Source organism: Haliotis rufescens, unplaced genomic scaffold, assembly GCF_023055435.1.
Source record: "Haliotis rufescens isolate VD_foot unplaced genomic scaffold, xgHalRufe1.0.p SCAF_3, whole genome shotgun sequence".
NCBI lineage: Eukaryota > Metazoa > Mollusca > Gastropoda > Lepetellida > Haliotidae > Haliotis > Haliotis rufescens.
The window spans coordinates 63,907,236-63,925,177 of record NW_025964001.1 but is presented as its reverse complement, the minus strand read 5'-3'; the positions used below and the strand labels follow the sequence as shown (position 1 = coordinate 63,925,177).

At 40.7% G+C, this 17,942-nt stretch overlaps 1 protein-coding gene across 1 annotated transcript; it reads left to right on the top strand.

The window, feature by feature from the left end:
* The first annotated feature begins 992 nt into the window (after positions 1–992).
* Positions 993–17,601, top strand: LOC124132391 (ketohexokinase-like). Its single transcript, XM_046496287.2, has 8 exons — positions 993–1,077; positions 4,994–5,091; positions 6,125–6,241; positions 10,690–10,824; positions 12,534–12,606; positions 13,284–13,404; positions 14,365–14,479; positions 16,750–17,601. Exons 2-8 carry the CDS (start codon positions 4,994–4,996, stop codon positions 17,024–17,026), a joined length of 936 nt encoding a protein of 311 aa, XP_046352243.2. The 5' UTR covers positions 993–1,077; the 3' UTR covers positions 17,027–17,601.
* The last annotated feature ends 341 nt before the right edge of the window (positions 17,602–17,942 follow it).

The window sequence follows — 17,942 nt, the reverse complement described above, 5'->3', positions numbered from 1 at the left end:
GATCTTTACATAATCGAGTCAATCAAGTGATTGACATCATGAGCATCGATCCACGCAATTCGGATACGCTGACATATATCAACCAAGTCAGCAAGTCTGACCACCGATCCCGTAAGTCGCCTCTTACGACAAGAATAGTCGCCTTTCACGGCAAGCATAGGCTGCTGAAGACCTATTCTCCGGATCTTCACGGGTCGTCCATATAATGAGTACATAGAACCAAACACTACAATTACTATCTTTATAATCACATTTCAATGATCGGTCCAAATGATCAATCGCGACAAACACGTGTAACTACCACAAGTTTATTGACAAGTTCGGATATCTCCCGCGTCGCGATAATTGTGCCATTTTGAAGCCCTGTACTTGACCAGATGCAAATGTAATACAACGAGTTCTTAACACATCTTCCCCAGTTACATTACTTTAATCTCATTGTTGAAACCAAACTACACACGATTTTAGCGTAAAGCAATTTGAGCATACATTGGCTCATGTCATCTCCCTTTTTGATGACCTATTTTTTTTCCGCAATACAGGTGGTCGTTTGATGGCCGTCAGTGTAAAAACGACATCACACGTATTAAATGAAATTAAGTACACATAATTCGTCGACTTAGAGGTATAAAGTATTGATATAAAAATTATAAGAACTGACATTTGTCGCAAGCTCCGATGGCCACAGAGTTTGGCCCTCACTTTGTAAAGGCTCATATTTCAAAGAACACAAAGTAAAAGAAATTCTGAAATAATGCACATCTTTTCTAAGTTTGTTGCCTTGTTAACATATGCAAATGTTGTTCCATTCGACAATTCCCCTCCAATTCAACAATGAATTATATGTATGACATTGTACAATCATGTTTAAACCTAACTAATCATATGTATGTGAAAATAGAAAGAATTTTAGCTTACAAAGTTAATTCTGAAGAACATCTGCTGCACGAACAATCGATATGCACGGATTGATTAAATTAAACCGAGGACGGCCGAGATTACCAAGTGAAAATCGCGACATACAGTTGTCTGACATAGCAACATCCGGTGGATGCGTCCCTTTCTTCGTACACTAAGGTAAATATAAGCTAATTTCACATTTTCAATGCATTCTATTTCCTATTAATGTTTCTATATTTTATTAATAGTCACTTCAAATGTGAACACAAATGGACGTATTGTGTCCACAGTTTGGAGGTAGTTGTTAATGAACCCGGTGATCTATGTATCACATTTTATTCAACATATACGTCACACTGATGCATCTTCGGTAAAAACAGATATATATCAGATATGTACGTTAAGTTAGTTAAGAAAAACTGGATTATTGTATATAGCTACGTTTCGATGTAGAGCTAGATAACGGTGTAAGAATCTACATCGAAATGTCGCTATATACAATAATCCAGAAGTTGCTATCCATAGAGTTGTACGTTTTTCTTAATTATTTGCCAATTTCTAGAATGCAAATCAAACAGTTGATTGAGTTAGTTGATTAAACCGTAAATCCCGAAATAATATAAACATGCCTAGGGTCGTTTTAGTATATAGTTAGTAAACACCTAACACTTGAATGAGTATTCAAACTTAAAATGAGTATTCTTAAAATTGAAAATATATTCTGATTGACGTGATGGACCAAGAAATCAAAGTTTCAGCTCCGTTGGCTCAGAGTTAACAGCATCCTTATAGGTTCTGCTGTAAAGAATACAAAAATGAAGGTACTGTGTCCACAGTTTGGAGGATGGGACACTTGTTCAGTATTCGCTCCACGATCAAGACTGAAATGAGCACATGCAACTCCCTTTAATCCTTCAATCCTTCAATATCGCGTATGACAACTCGGCGGCAGGCAGAAGATGTGAGGTGTGATCCCAAGAAATGGGATTTGACGCCATTCTTCTCGGAGGACATGTGCTTGATTCTGATCCTTGGTATAAGGACGACCTGGTCGTGCTGTAATTTGTGATCTCTGTAAGGTGATCCCACAAGAGTTCTATAGGTGATAAGTCTGGTAACTCTGCTGGCTAGGAGAAGACGTTGTAATGCCTTGTGTATGGGACCGGGTTCTGTTGCAAGATCGGTAGCACAGCATGATAAAGAGACTGGTCAATGCAATGCTGTCCTATGATTTTGTCTTCCAAAATCACCTGAAGTGTCATGGCTTGGCTGATGATGCCGCCTTGATTTGGCTACAGACGCCATCCTCAACCATAATGCCGCGTCCTCAAAACGGCTAGACATCATGGTCGCAACAATGGGACGTTCGTTCTCCTAATCGACGGTAGACAAAAACTCTTCCATCTGCTTTGAAACGCTGGAATCTGCTCGCTCCCGTGAACATGACTGTTTAGTTTCTGTTCAACCAGCGTCGCAGAGTTCGAGCCCTTCAATGTCGGTATTCCGGTATCAACATTACGTCTCGTCGTGGTCTGTTAGTTCTGATATTGTACCGATGACCTCATCTGGACACCGTCCTGCTACTGACAGGATGACTGTCTCAGCTGGTGACATCGCCATGATAACACGATTCCTCAAATGGAGGATACATATGTTGCGTTTTCTTGGGTGGTGGTGACAGAAGGTCTGCCATTCCTAGGCCTGTCTCTCGTCCGCCCTGTCTGCCGGTAACAGACTGTGCGCCTGGTGACTGTCATTCGGCTGCAGCCAATACTCCCTGCGTCGTCGTTGTCATGCGTTGATCCTTGGTACATCATGCCAACAGCCTGTTCTTTCTGTTGTAGCGTTGACCTTTTCATTTAATTTTAATGTCAACATTTGGGTGAGAATGAACAGTACATCGTTCCTTTTATACCCATATCTTTGAAGGTGCAAGTTTCATTTCAAACTCAAGTTCCACTGCTCTGGGTACTGTAGCACGTGTATCATTTTGCGATTCGTTTTGGTTGTGTTTGGGCGATTGATTCCCAAACATTTTGTAACACTATTCGGGGTTTATATCCAACGTGTCCATATTTCAGATTGCTATTGATGTTTCTTGTGTTCAAAAGTTATGCTACTAATGTCCATCATCCACAATCTAAGTAAATGAAAAGTACATTCCTTAAGTAGTTATGAGTACAAACATGCCAAGTTGATCTCATTTCTGTCAAAATGAAGACAACTGCGCTCTGGGTTTTTGCCACCATGGACGTTGTAGAAATAGTCTTTTATTATATTAAATACTTTAGTATACTGGTATTTTCATTGCCAAGTTGAAAAATTACCTACACATGTACAGTTATTATGTATTAGTGAATGAGTAGTGAGAAAAATGTAACATTTTTATCCATAGGCTGAATTGGAAATGTGACAAAAAACAAATCCTATGCCCTGAAAATGAAGAAAAAAACATGACTCAACACAAGAACCCCCACTCCAAATATCAAATGGTCCGCCGCTAAGCATGCCTGGTGTCATCACTATTTGATAGTGATTTATAAACGATCACTATCAAATAGTGATGACACCAGATGTTCGCGACAATGTATGCGTATGCTACCCAACCCCTGGCGCCCGTCACAGTCAGTTAGTCAACAGAAACTCACACGGGAATATATGGTACAAGTCAAATTCATCGATCATTCTCGTCAGTGATGCGTCAAATTTAGAAACGTCCTCCACATGTCTACCATAACACTTTTCCAAAGCTTAACTCCAGTGTTTGTACTCGTTCCAAACATCTATAGGTAAACGTGAGTGACTGATCATGAATTGGGATTAAGGGCGCTTTTATTGGCAGAATATTGCTTGTGCCAGGACATCACCCTGAAGTTCCAGCGAGAGAGAGTTTGTGAAACTTGAGGTGAAAATTATATTTCTTCAGTATTTTAAATTTAATCAATTTTGTTTAAACAATCAAATCTTTCCCGACTAGTGAGTGAGTGAGTATGGTTTTACGCTGCTTTTAGCAATATTCCAGCAATATCACGGCGGGGGACACCAGAAATGGGCTTCACACACATGTCGGGAATCGAGCCCGGGTCTTCGGCGTGACGAGCGAACGCTTGAACCACTAGGCTACCCGCAATAACCGCAATGCATCGATAGTTCGACCAACAGTTTTCATCCTTGTGGTTTCCAAGCCAGTTTCCACCCTTGCCGAACTAGCCTGGAATTTCTGAGCTCGATCCTAGCGCCACTAGTGGCTGTTATGAGTTTTGTCCCTTCTCCGTCAGTCCTATTGACCAATCAAATGTCAGCTTCCATATCAGTTGCATTTGCTTTAAGCAAAATGGCGGCGCCCAGTCTACACAATCTGATGGATAATAAAAATCTACATGGTAATAAAGCGGGTCTTACTTCCCGAAGTGAATCAAATCACGTCAGCACCTTGATTAAATGTTCAATGGTGTTTTTTTAGGGTTGATATGCTGTGTCGTTGAGACTCTAAATCCTTCAAATTGAACTTCAGTGAGGATGAAAAAGACTGTCAGAATCTATTGATGACAGTAAATAAATCATCATCGTCCATGCCTGTTTGCTGATCTTCCTTTGGTGCAGAGACATTAGAAGGCCATTCTAAGTCAAAATGTCCGTAGGGATCCATGGTGATTTGCGATCAGGAATAGCAGACGATAACCCCCTAATAGGATATTATTTTAATATTCATACTGTTTTTAGTATATTCATTAATTTAATGCGAATATGTAAAGGAGCGTTTTAATGAAACCTTGTGCGTAAAAGAAACATTAGATTATTGTCCGATATTGCCGATCTTCACGATCGTTGTGAGGAGGGAAGACAATAGAGAAGTGTTCCACTTGGGGATTTTCATGAAAAGTAGTTCCGGTCAAAACTGCTGTAAACGTCAAAAGGTGAAGTTTATGTATTTCTTGTAAACTTCACTTTTTCAAGTTTGTTGAAAAATGAACGGGTCATGTGAGCAGCAAATAAACCAACCACATCACCGTAAATCCCTTAAACTTCAAAATAATAATGCATATGATGATATCCGATCAGTGTCATTATGACGTCACACTTGTTCATCTAGATGACGTCACCTAAGAAGACAATCCTGTGTGTAGGTCTTGTCTGTGTGGATGCCATCCTTGTTGTGGAAACATACCCGACTGAAGACACTGGACAGAGGTAGGCATTTGTACAGATAGGAAATAACTCACTGCTCCAGATCCGCATGTTAGTCTAAAACCGCACCAAGAAATGATTAAATAAATAAGTGATAACACACATGAAAACTGCACAGAGCTTGAAGATGTGATGTTATTATTTGTGTCTGTGTTGGTATTGATAGTAAAGGCACACAACTTGACGATGTGATGTTATTATTGGTGTCTGTGTTGGTATTGATAGTAACTGCTCACAGCTTGACGATGTGATGTTGTTATTGGTGTCTGTGTTGGTATTGATAGTAACTGCACACAACTTGAGGAGAGATGTTGTTATTGGTGTATGTGTTGATATTGATAGTAACTGCACACAACTTGAGGAGAGATGTTATTATTGGTGTATGTGTTGATATTGATAGTAACTGCACACAACTTGACGTTGTGATGTTATTATTGGTGTCTGTGTTGGTATTGATAGTAAAGGCACACAACTTGACGATGTGATGTTATTATTGGTGTCTGTGCTGGTATTGCTAGTAACTGCACACAGCTTGACGATGTGATGTTATTATTGGTGTCTGTGTTGGTGTTGATAGTAACTGCACACAGCTTGACGATGTGATGTTGTTATTGGTGTATGTGTTGATATTGATAGTTACTTCACACAACTTGAGGAGAGATGTTGTTATTGGTGTCTGTGTTGGAATTGATAGTAACTGCACCCAATTTGACGATGTGATGTTGTTATTGGTGTCTGTGTGAGTGTTGATAGTAACTGCACACAGCTTGACGATGTGATGTTGTTATTGGTGTCTGTGTTGGTGTTGATAGTAACTGCACACAGCTTGACGATGTGATGTTGTTATTGGTGTCTGTGTTGATATTGATAGTAACTGCACACAACTTGACAATGTGATGCTACTATTGGTGTATGCGTGAGCGTTTATATTAGAGGTCCCAGTTTGACGATGTGATGTTGTTATTGGTGTCTGTGTTGGTACTGATAGTAACTGTGCACATTATGACGAAAGTGTCATTGCCTTGTTGACGTGAAGGTGTGCAGATTCCAAATGGCAAAGGGGTGGGAATGCCTCCAATACAGCCACCGTTCTCTCTCTGATGGGCGAGGATGCGGAGTTCATGGGTACCATAACGGACGGAGCAGAAAAACGGTAAGCGTTTGAGTAAGTTTGGTTTGACGTAGCTCATGAAGAGTATTTAAGTTATATACTGCTAAACCAATTAAGGACCACCCGGTTCTATCATATTATTACAGTTAATCTATCATGCCACGACAAACTAACTATTCTAGACTGCAGTAGTGAATCTGGCATGCTATGACAGATTAACTATAATAATATGAAGGAAATAGGTAGTTCTTAACTTGTTTCTAAGTAGAATGCATGAGAGATCACGAGTTCGCTGCTGACAAACCAGGGATCATAATTACAGCCAGTTTTGTATTCGAACACATGCTGAGCGGATCCTGGCAGAGCTAAATTGTATAGTTAATTTCAGCTCCACTGGACTGCTCATATCCTGAAATATACAGTACACGTACATATTCAGTTCGTTAAATGCTTGGATCAATGCGTTCGATCAGTAACCCTGTCTTTTTGCATAACAAATCGAAAATAAACTATACAGTAGACCTTCTGTCATATTGATGTCGCCAATAGCTAACAGGTAGTCAATATCTGGATGTACAAGGAAGGTTGTACTGGTAGAGTATACTCAACTACATGCTTTCATCAAAAACTCGATCAGTGAATATTTATTCATTTCGTAGGCCAGTTACATGGAGAATCAATACATCGCATAACATACATGCTATTTAAGTGCAAATGTAAGTTGGTTTATAAGTGTAAATGTAAGTGTTTATAAGTGTAAGTGTAAGTTGCTTTATAAGTGTAAGTGTAGGTTGCTTTATAAGTGTAAGTTGCTGTATAAGTGTTAATGTAAGTGCTTTATAAGTGTAAGTGTAAGTTGCTTTATAAGTGTAAGTTGCTGTATAAGTGTTAATGTAAGTGCTTTATAAGTGTAAGCCTAAGTTGCTTTATAAGTGTAAGTTGCTGTATAAGTATTAATGTAAGTGCTTCATAAGTGTAAATGTAAGTTGCTTAATAAGTGTAAGTGTAAGTTGCTTTATAAGTGTTAATGTAAGTGCTTTATAAGAGTAAATGTAAGTTGCTGTATAAGTGTAAGTGTATGTTGCTTAATAAGTGTAAGTTGCTTTTTAAGTGTAAATGTAAGTTGCTGTATAAGTGTAAATGTAAATGCTTTATAAGTGTAAATGTAAGTTGCTTTATAAGTGTAAGTGTAAGTTGCTTTATAAGTGTAAGTTGCTATATACGTGTGAATGTAAGTTGCTTTATAAGTGTAAGTTGTTTTTTAAGTATAAGTTGCTTTATAAGTGTAAACTAAGTTGCTTTATAAGTGTAAATGTAAGTTGTTTTACAAGTGTAAGTTGTTTTATAAGTGTAAATGTAAGTGCTTTATAAGTGTAAATGTAAGTGCTTTAGAAGGGTAACTTGCTTATAAGTGTAAGTGGAAGTTGCTTTATATAATGTATAATGGCTACATTATTTAATGTCATTAACATCAAAAGTATGTTATTTCGGGAAAAGATTGTATTTTGTTGAATAAATTTGCATCTTAGAATGATATTAATCTTCAATAATATTTTGTTTATCTGAACATAACATGTGCTGTTTTACTTCCTCTTCATATCGTCCAGTCTCATTTCCATCTAGAGGAACGGCATCACAACTGAGAAAGTTTGTTTTGTTTGTTTGTTGTTTTACGCCGCACTCAGCAATAGTCCAGCTATATGACTGCGGTCTGTAAATAATCGAGTCTGGACCAGACAGTCCAGCGACTGACATCATGAGCATCAATCCAAACAAATATATATGGTAGCTTCCACATTCACCTCTGACGTCATGGTTTGATGTTGATTGCTTTACAAACAACAGTCTCTTGAAACAAACACTTATATGGTTTCAATTCCTTCCCAATATCAACATCCCACAAGTAAGAGCCGTATAATAAAATTTTAAAGAACAGTTCATGGGATAGAAGTTTATTAAATATTAAGTGAGTGAGTGAGTATGGTTTAACGCCGCTTAAAGTAATATTCCAGCAACATCACGGCGGGGGACACAAGAAATGGTCTTCACACATTGTACTTATGTCGGGAATCGAACCTGGGTCTTCGGCGTGACGAGCGAACGCTTTAACCACTAGGCTACCCGACCGCCTCTTATTAATTATTAAGATTTTAACACACCACATAGATCTTGCTTAGCTTGTGCCGCCTCATTTTCACATGAACAGACCATGATATGACCTAGAAAATAATTGTTCTAAATATTTATATGAGGGAACACATTCATGTCGCTGACCTTTATAGTACCATTTCTCTGTTTTAGATAAAATACCACCCTTCTTGAAAACTACGATCTTAGTTATACTGCTTATCCTGCAGTATCGGCCCTATCTCTTAACTACCCTCCAATACGTTACAACGATGACTCTCGATAGCCAATGAATATGTAGCTTATCCTGCAGTATCGGCCCTATCTCTCAACTACCTTCCAATACGTTACAACGATGACACTCGATAGCCAATGAATATGTAGCTTATCCTGCAGTATCGGCCCCATCTTCCAACTACCCTCCAATACGTTACAACGATGACACTCGATAGCCAATGAATATGTAGCTTATCCTGCAGTATCGGCCCCATCTCTCAACTACCCTCCAATACGTTACAACGATGACATTCGATAGCCAATGAATATGTAGCTTATCCTGCAGTATCGGCCCTATCTCTCAACTACCCTCCAATACGTTACAACGATGACACTCGATAGCCAATGAATATGTAGCTTATCCTGCAGTATCGGTCCTATATCTCAACTACCCTCCAATACGTTACAACGATGTCACTCGATAGCCAATGAATATGTAGCTTTTCCTGCAGTATCGGCCCTATCTCTCAACTACCCTCCAATACGTTACAACGATGACACTCGATAGCCAATGAATATGTAGCTTATCCTGCAGTATCGGTCCTATATCTCAACTACCCTCCAATACGTTACAACGATGTCACTCGATAGCCAATGAATATGTAGCTTTTCCTGCAGTATCGGCCCCATCTCTCAATTAACCTCCAATACGTTACAACGATGACACCCAATAGCCAATGAATATGTAGCTTATCCTGCAGTATCGGCCCTATCTCTCAACTACCCACCAATACGTTACAACGATGACACTCGATAGCCAATGAATATGTAGCTTATCCTGCAGTATCGGCTCCATCTCCCAACTACCCTCCAATACGTTACAACCATGACACCCGATAGCCAATGAATATGTAGCTTATCCTGCAGTATCGGCCCTATCTCTCAACTACCATCCTATACGTTACAACGATGACACTCGATAGCCAATGAATATGTAGCTTATCCTGCAGTATCGGCTCCATCTCATCTACCCTCCAATACGTTACAACAAATGACACTCGATAGCCAATGAATATGTAGCTTATCCTGCAGTATCGGCTCCATCTGTCAACAACCCTCCAATACGTTACAACAATGACACTCGATAGCCAATGAATATGTAGCTTTTCCTGCAGTATCGGCTCCATCTCATCTACCCTCCAATACGTTACAACAATGACACTCGATAGCCAATGAATATGTAGCTTATCCTGCAGTATCGGCCCCATCTCTCAACTAACCTCCAATACGTTACAACAATCACACTCGATAGCCAATGAATATGTAGCTTATCCTGCAGTATCGGCTCCATCTCATCTACCCTCCAATACGTTACAACCATGACACTCGATAGCCAATGAATATGTAGCTTATCCTGCAGTATCGGCCCTATCTCTCAACTACCATCCTATACGTTACAACGATGTCACCCGATAGCCAATGAATATGTAGCTTATCCTGCAGTATCGGTCCCATATCTCAACTACCCTCCAATACGTTACAACGATGACACTCGATAGCCAATGAATATGTAACTTATCCTGCAGTATCGGCTCCATCTCCCAACTACCCTCCAATACGTTACAACCATGACACCCGATAGCCAATGAATATGTAGCTTATCCTTCAGTATCGGCCCTATCTCTCAACTACCATCCTATACGTTACAACGATGACACCCGATAGCCAATGAATATGTAGCTTATCCTGCAGTATCGGCTCCATCTCATCTACCCTCCAATACGTTACAACAATGACACTCGATAGCCAATGAATATGTAGCTTATCCTGCAGTATCGCCTCCATCTCATCTACCCTCCAATACGTTACAACAATGACACTCGATAGCCAATGAATATGTAGCTTATCCTGCAGTATCGCCTCCATCTCATCTACCCTCCAATACGTTACAACAATGACACTCGATAGCCAATGAATATGTAGCTTATCCTGCAGTATCGCCTCCATCTCATCTATCCTCTCCCGTAATCCCTTTTCGCGAACACACAGAAAGTTGAAGTATATTCTGAGGTAACGGTATCTCTTACGTCTTCTACTCTCACCTATATTACCATTCACATCGTAATGAACGTTACATTCTGTTACAGGTTTCTAATGGAGGATTTTAAAGCCCATTGCGTTGGCACAAAGCATCTTGTAGTTTGTGAAGGATCTGGCTGCCCTACAGCAACTGTTATATTAAACAAACAGAATGGATCAAGAACCATCTTAAATTCAAGAAAGTAAGTTCCTCCAGGAAGGTGCACAAACACTACATGAAGCCCAGTTTAAATGGTTTACTACTCCAGGCACAACGAGATACTCTGTAGATAGTTGTATCGGACATTCTATCATAAAATAATATTAATAATCCATCTTGCCGAACGAGGATGGAATTTTGGAGCTATGTTTTGTCTGTACTAACGAGTTTATATACAGTCCAATCAAAATCGAGAAACAATATCCACATTCGGTTCGTAAACTGCCGTGCCGATTTAGGTCGATTGCAAGATTAGCAAAACATGTACCGTCAATTTAGCGTCAACATATATACTAGCATTCCAAATCTTTTCATGTTTTTAATCAAGGTGCTCACGTGATTTGATGTACTTCGATCAGATCGTCTTGTCTGGGCGCCGCCATTTTGTTTGAAGCAAATGCAAGTGATATGAGAGGTGGAATCTGATTGGTCAATATGAGGAACATAGAAGGGACATAACTCGTAATAGCCACTGGTGTCTCTACAATCGAGCCCAGAAATTCCTTTCTGGTTCGGCAAGGGTGAAAACTGGACTTTTACAGTCAATTAACTCCCTTGCCTCAGAAAGTTGATTCTAATCTGTCAAAGTGAACACAATTCCGGATGGGCAGGCTCAGCGAATTGGTTGGTTGTGTGTCAACGTACCCCGACTAATCACTGGATTGCCTAGTCCAGAATCCATTATTCACAAGCCGCAGCCATATATATTGCTCATTGGGGCGTTAAACAAAAAACAGAAAAACAAACAAATCGGTTTATGGAAGCACATGCATGACAAATACACTAAACCAGATTAAGGGTGCAATGCTTCAAGCCGTCCTCATAATCAATTTTAGAAAGCGGTTACCATATACATTTCATTTACAAAATTAACCTGCCTCAGACTCCTTCTGTGAGAGTAACAAGCACTCGATGATTAACTCTGTTCAGGAAAAACACATAACTCTTGTAGGCCTGTGGCCAAGTGGCTACCAGAGCATGTTTCATTCAAGTTGTTAAAACACTTCGTCTACTAACCCATGTTTTGGACCCGTGGATCCGGGGTAGAATTGATCTTCAGCAACCCATACTTGCCGTAAAAGTCGACTATGCTTGTCGTAAGAGGCGACTAACGAGATCGGGTGGTCAGGCTCGCTGACTTGGTTGATGCATGCCATCGTATCCCAATTGCGTGGATCGATGCTTATGATGTCAATAACTGGATTGTCTGGTCCATACTCGATTAACGCCGTGATATAACTGGAATAATGTTAAAAGTGGCGTTAAACCAAACTCACTCACTCACTCACTCATACTCGATTATTTACAGACTGCCGCCATATAGCTATAATGTTGCTGAGTGCGACGTTAAACAACAAACCAAACAAAAACAAACATATTTTATTATAAATATCAATCTAATGCGTACATTAATTACACAGAGACAGTGTCACTAACATCACTAACACCAGTTACAACATCTACGCCTATATTGCTTATCTTATTGGCTACATACCACGGATCCTAGGCCTACCTCCCCCCCGCCACCCCAACACCACCACTTTAGGAGAAAGTTATGTGCCCCTGCCGTTATATGACCACCGTTCATCCTCATCTCACCTTAAAGAGTCAAATTTATCTTGCAATATACCGTTAAATTGAGATTGTTGATTGATGGTATGCTTATATAAACATTATATGAATATGTTTCAGTGGACTTCGCGAGATGACTTATAATGATTTCATCAGCGTGAATTTGGATCTGTATAAGTGGATTCACTTTGAGGTAACTTCAATTTTTCAAATGTTGCAGTGTTATAGAATGTTTCTATGTATAAGGGAATACTCGAAATCCGTATACAATGTAGATAATGGATAGCAATGAAGAAGCGTCGGTAAATGCCCTAATAATTTAAAGGTGATGGGTTTAACGTCGCGTCCAAGATTATTGCACTTATGCATGCACGTGTGTGTGGCTGCTTGTTCTAAACCATATTTAGTGCTAGCTCACTGAGATACCATGCCTCAGTTTAACATGAATACCCCACTCAGACACAGTATACTGACTCCGAGCCGACCAGTCCTTGTTTTAGCCCCTTAATGCCGAGCGCCAGACAGGGTAACAACAAGTACCATCTTTTAACGTCGTTTGGTATGACGCGGCCGGGGATCGAACTCCGGACCTTCCGCTCTCCGGGCGGACGCTCTACCTCTAGACCACGGAGGCGGTCTTAATAACTTAAAACATTTGTAGGAATGATTTGTGTACAAATGCAAGCACATTTCTCTCCACCAACCGACTCTTGTAGATTCGAGCATATATACAAATACAATCATGCAGTTTCGATAGCAGCTATAACCAATCCACCAAAACGTTTTTGCGATGAAAAGTAGTATTTTTTTAATTTGTTTGTTAATGCTTAGACAAGTACCCGTAATGTGATACTTGCCGGTTTTTCCCAGACGCGTCCCAATTGTCCGGAGGTCGCAAAGATGCTGAAGCGGGTGCTCGACCACAATGCTGGGACGGAGGACAAGATCGTCACATCTGTGGAGTTTGAGAACCCACGCCGTCCACACCATGGTATTATTGTTTTTCGTTTACCGCCGCACTCAGTGAAAATAGGCAGTGAAAATAGTTGCCTGACAACGTTATAAGGATCTATTCCGAAAAAGTTTTGTAAGAAAGTATTTAACGGTTTTTGAGTTACGCTCTGGAAACGAACACCACCCCTGTAGAACCTAAGTCCAACTTATTGCCATGGAAACGTGAAAAATAAAAATTTCTAAAATTCCTAAATAGCAAGAGGCACCAGTCCAGTATGTGTCTGGTAAACATGCACAGTTTTTGTTGGAAAGTATTGAATGGGTTTTGAGTTATGCTCCGGAAACAAACTCTACCCTTTAGAACCTAAGTCCAACTTGTTGCCATGGAAACGTAAAAAATGTTTTTTTTATAAAATTCCTAAATAGCAAAAGGCACCAGTTCAGCATGAGTCTGATAGACATGCAAAGTTTCGTAGAGAAATATTTAACGGTTTCTGAGTTATACTCCGGAAACGATTTCGGGACGCACACACGCACACACACACGCACACACGCACACACGCACACACGCGCACACACACGGACGGAACCCATTTCTATATCCCCCGCCAACTTCGTTGGGGCGGGGGATAAAAAGTTCTAGAATCTGTACTTTACTAAGAAAGTGTTATTCCAAATATAACATTTGTTACATTTGACCACTTTCTAAATGTCGTTGTGTGTTCATAGGTTTCGGCCATGGGAGCCGTGCCAGTTTACAATTGTCAGAGGGGTACACAAAGTACGTGATCTATACTACCAGTTGTCGGACTTTCATTTTGTGGAAGCCTCGGTGGCTGAGTGAGGTATATTACTGACTTTGTGATTTGGTGCCTTACTCTGGCACTGTGGGTTCGAAGACCGGATTGATATTAAATTTACAATCAAAATAATATTTTATTATAATTGATTGTTATGTGATATTGAGGGCTAATTGGGTACCACTGAATTTTTGCAGATGTTTTGTTCAACATGGCTGACTATGTGTTCGTCAGCAAGGAGTTCGCACAGCATTATGGGTACACCAGCATGGTAGACGCAGTGGAAGGTCTTGCACAGACGTGTCGACCAAGGTACGCAATTCTCAGGACAACATCGGGGAGGTCGGGTAGCCTAGTGGTCAAAGCGTTCGCCCGTCATATTCACTCACTCACTCAGGACAACATCACTTATATCTATCATCAAGGCTACTGTTTCTTTTTATGATTATCATTTTTGTTATGTCATATAAGAAAGGGGCACGGGTGGCCCAGTCGTCTAAGGCGCCGCGATTCGCTGAGCAGAGTTGCGTCCCCTGGGCACGCAAGAAACTTATGATTGTGGGTTCGAATCCCGGTTCGCCCCGATTATGTTTTTAGGTTTGTCAGCACCAGACCCGTGCTCGTGGGTTTCACCGAAGAGGTAAACGTCACTTCGCATCACTTCGCATCACTTCGGGCTTTCCTCCCACATGAAGCTGACAAGCGATATAACTGGAATAATGTTAAAAGAACGTTATACAAGAAAATAAAACATAAAGGTAGGAATCGAACGTTACCCAAAGCCTGGACAACCTAACATGACACGTGACCTAAATGGTGAAGGAGGATTCTTCCTAGTGGTGTGAAAAGTCCTCCACAGCAGAAATGACTTCATCACTTTTTGAATAATGCGTGTCAGACAGCCCTTTCTCCAAGTCTGGGAAGAGGTGGAAATCTGTCAGTGCCTAATCTGGTTAATACGGTAGATGTTCAATGATTTGAAGGCCAGACTTTGCACGGGTGTATTGTTCTGGTGGAACAACATACATTTAGTGAGTTTTCCACGAGGTTTACCTTTCGTGTTGTCACGCATTTGGCTGATCAGATAAGCATAATATTATCCATTAATAGCCTGGTTTTAAGGGATGCATTCAACCAGTAGGATATCTTTGGAATATCAGGAAACTGAAGCCATCACCTTGCCAGCTGATTTTGAACAAATTTTGATTTCTTCTTCGCAGACTTTAGGTGTTTACGCTGCTTTGATTGTTGTTTAGTGAACCTTTAGTGATTTACTGGTGGTGAGGTGAAATGGGGTTTAACGTCGCGTCCAAGATTATTGCACTTATGTAGCGACGCGTGTGTGTGTGTGTGTGTGTGTGTGTGTGTGTGTGTGTGTGTGTGTGTGTGTGTGTGTGTGTTTGTGCTAGTCCGGACTGATGCCGATTTACAGTGCTAGCCCACTGAGATACCAAGCCACAGTCTAACCCCACTCAGACACAGTATACTGACTCCGAGTCCACCAGTCCTTGTTTTAGCCCCTTATTGGTGTGCAGCAGGCCGTTTTTTAACGTCTTTTGGTATGACGCGGCTGGGGATCGAAGCCCGGACCTTCCGCTCTCCCGGCAACCGCTCTACCATCATCATAGTTACAAATAGCTGCACAAACTCAGTATATATATATATATGGTCTATTGGTAGAGCGTCCGCCTGGAGAGCTGAAGGTCCCGGGTTCGATTCCCGGCCGCATCATAACAAAAGATATCAGATGGTACTTGTTGTTACCCTGTCTTGGACGCGACGTTAAACCCCATTTGACCTCACCCCTCTTTTTGAGAGATGCATCCCATTGGGGTTCGACTGCCCCGATTGTTTTTGTGACACCAAAAGCAGTAAACTTCTTTAAACTGGATCACTTTAAGCATTCCGTGCCAATCAATGAGGCTGACACGCCTTGGAATAACATGAATACTACTCAAAGCAGTGTTAAACCAAACTCACCCACTCATGTAGTCTTCATTTATATTTAGGAAATGCAGACAGAATAAATCAGATTGGCAAGATTTATTAAGACTCAAAGTCAAGTTTGTTTGTTTTTTGTCATCACCCTACCGATCCAAATCACACTATAAGATGGCGACTAAAATCCCGAACAGTGCTTTCTTTCGATCCTTTTTTTCTCTATCGAAATCCGTAAGCCAAACACCGTCCGACCTCGATGATCCAACAAAAGGTGTCATCAGGAAAAATGCACTTTATTTCAGAATATGTCTTTGATTGGTTGTTTAACGCCGCACTCAGCAATATTTCAGCTATGTGACGGTGGTCTATAAGTAATCGAGTCTGGACCAGACAATCCAGTGATTGACATCATGAGCATCGATCTACGAAATTGGGATACGATGACAATCATCATCAAGTCAGCGAGCCTGACAACGCGATCCCGTTAGTCGCCTCTTACGAATAAGTCTCAGAAAAGGCATTTAGAAGTGACACACATAAGGAAGAGAATGTGTGGATGCCAACCTCTTCGTTTTAAGGAACACAAGGCTTCGGAGTATATGCTTACACCTTCATCAGGTCAGTTCTCTTCCTTATTTCAGAAAAGCCGTTATATGTGCGTGGGGCGAATGCGGGGCAGCTGGCAAAGAGCCGACGTCAGGAACCGTTACCTCTCCAGCTCTGAAGCTTGACCATGTGGTGGACACTCTGGGAGCTGGGGACACGTTCATCGCCGGGACGCTGCACGCATTGACTAAGGGATTGTCTTTGCAGTCCTCAATAACAGTCGGATGTCAGGTGTCAGGGTTCAAATGTGGCATGCGTGGATTAAGTGGATTCGAGCATTTTAAAAGCAATTTGAACTCATATCTATATTGAGTGAGTGAGTGAGTGAGTATGGTTTTACGCCGCTTTTAGCAATATTCGAGCAATATCACGGCGGGGACACCAGAAATGAGCTTCACACATTGTACCCATGTCTGGAATCGAACCCGGGTCTTCGGCGTGACGAGAGAACGCTTGAACCACTAGGCTACCCGACCGCTCCCATATCTATAATGAACGTTCTATCATTGATAGATATTATATATCATGCTTTGTGGGTAATCGTTCATGTTTGTCACACTTGTCGGGGACATTTCGCTTTTAGATATAGCCTTCATTTGGATCTACATATAAACTAGATGACCACACCTATTGAAAGACAAACGTATGTGATCATATCATACAACTCTTATATACACATTTTATTGAAATGTTTATCGACATTTATCTTTCAACCACACGGATGTTCTCCTGGTTTAAGTTTCGATTTTTTCTTTTTGATCCTGCTTTAATGTTTACCTATTTTCAATAAGGAGATAAACATACTGTGTTTTCAATGTAGAGCTAGGTTACCTGAAGATTTAACCCCGCTAAATTGAATTTGGAACCGAACGCGCATCTGTGCATTTTGTAACCTGTAATTGTAGATATAGTTATTTAAATATGCTTACCGACAATGACTGAAAATAGTACTATTCTATGAATATTAGCTTCCGCGGTGATGCGGCCGTCAAACCAGCTGTTTCAATCAGAGGGGGTTTATTGTGATTTAATAGCCTCCGATTGACCAATCAGAATCGAGTAAATTCCAAATTCATGGTAGAATAAGAATTATCACAAGCTGTTACATTGTGTGCACAACAGTTAACTAAACCATATGACAGTTATTCGTCGGAGTCGTACAGTGCGGCAACACGTATAATTGAACGGCGCCAAGTCGCATTTTTTAAAAGTCCACGGGGGCTTATGA

What these genes read in the sequence shown, in the direction of transcription:
- LOC124132391 (XM_046496287.2), top strand. Translation starts at nt 4,994, where the DNA reads ATGACGTCACCTAAGAAGACAATCCTGTGTGTAGGTCTTGTCTGTGTG. An exon ending in ACGGACGGAGCAGAAAAACG is followed by an intron (nt 6,242 to 10,689) that starts GTAAGCGTTTGA and finishes ATTCTGTTACAG; the next exon opens with GTTTCTAATGGAGGATTTTA. An exon ending in GCACAGACGTGTCGACCAAG is followed by an intron (nt 14,480 to 16,749) that starts GTACGCAATTCT and finishes TCCTTATTTCAG; the next exon opens with AAAAGCCGTTATATGTGCGT.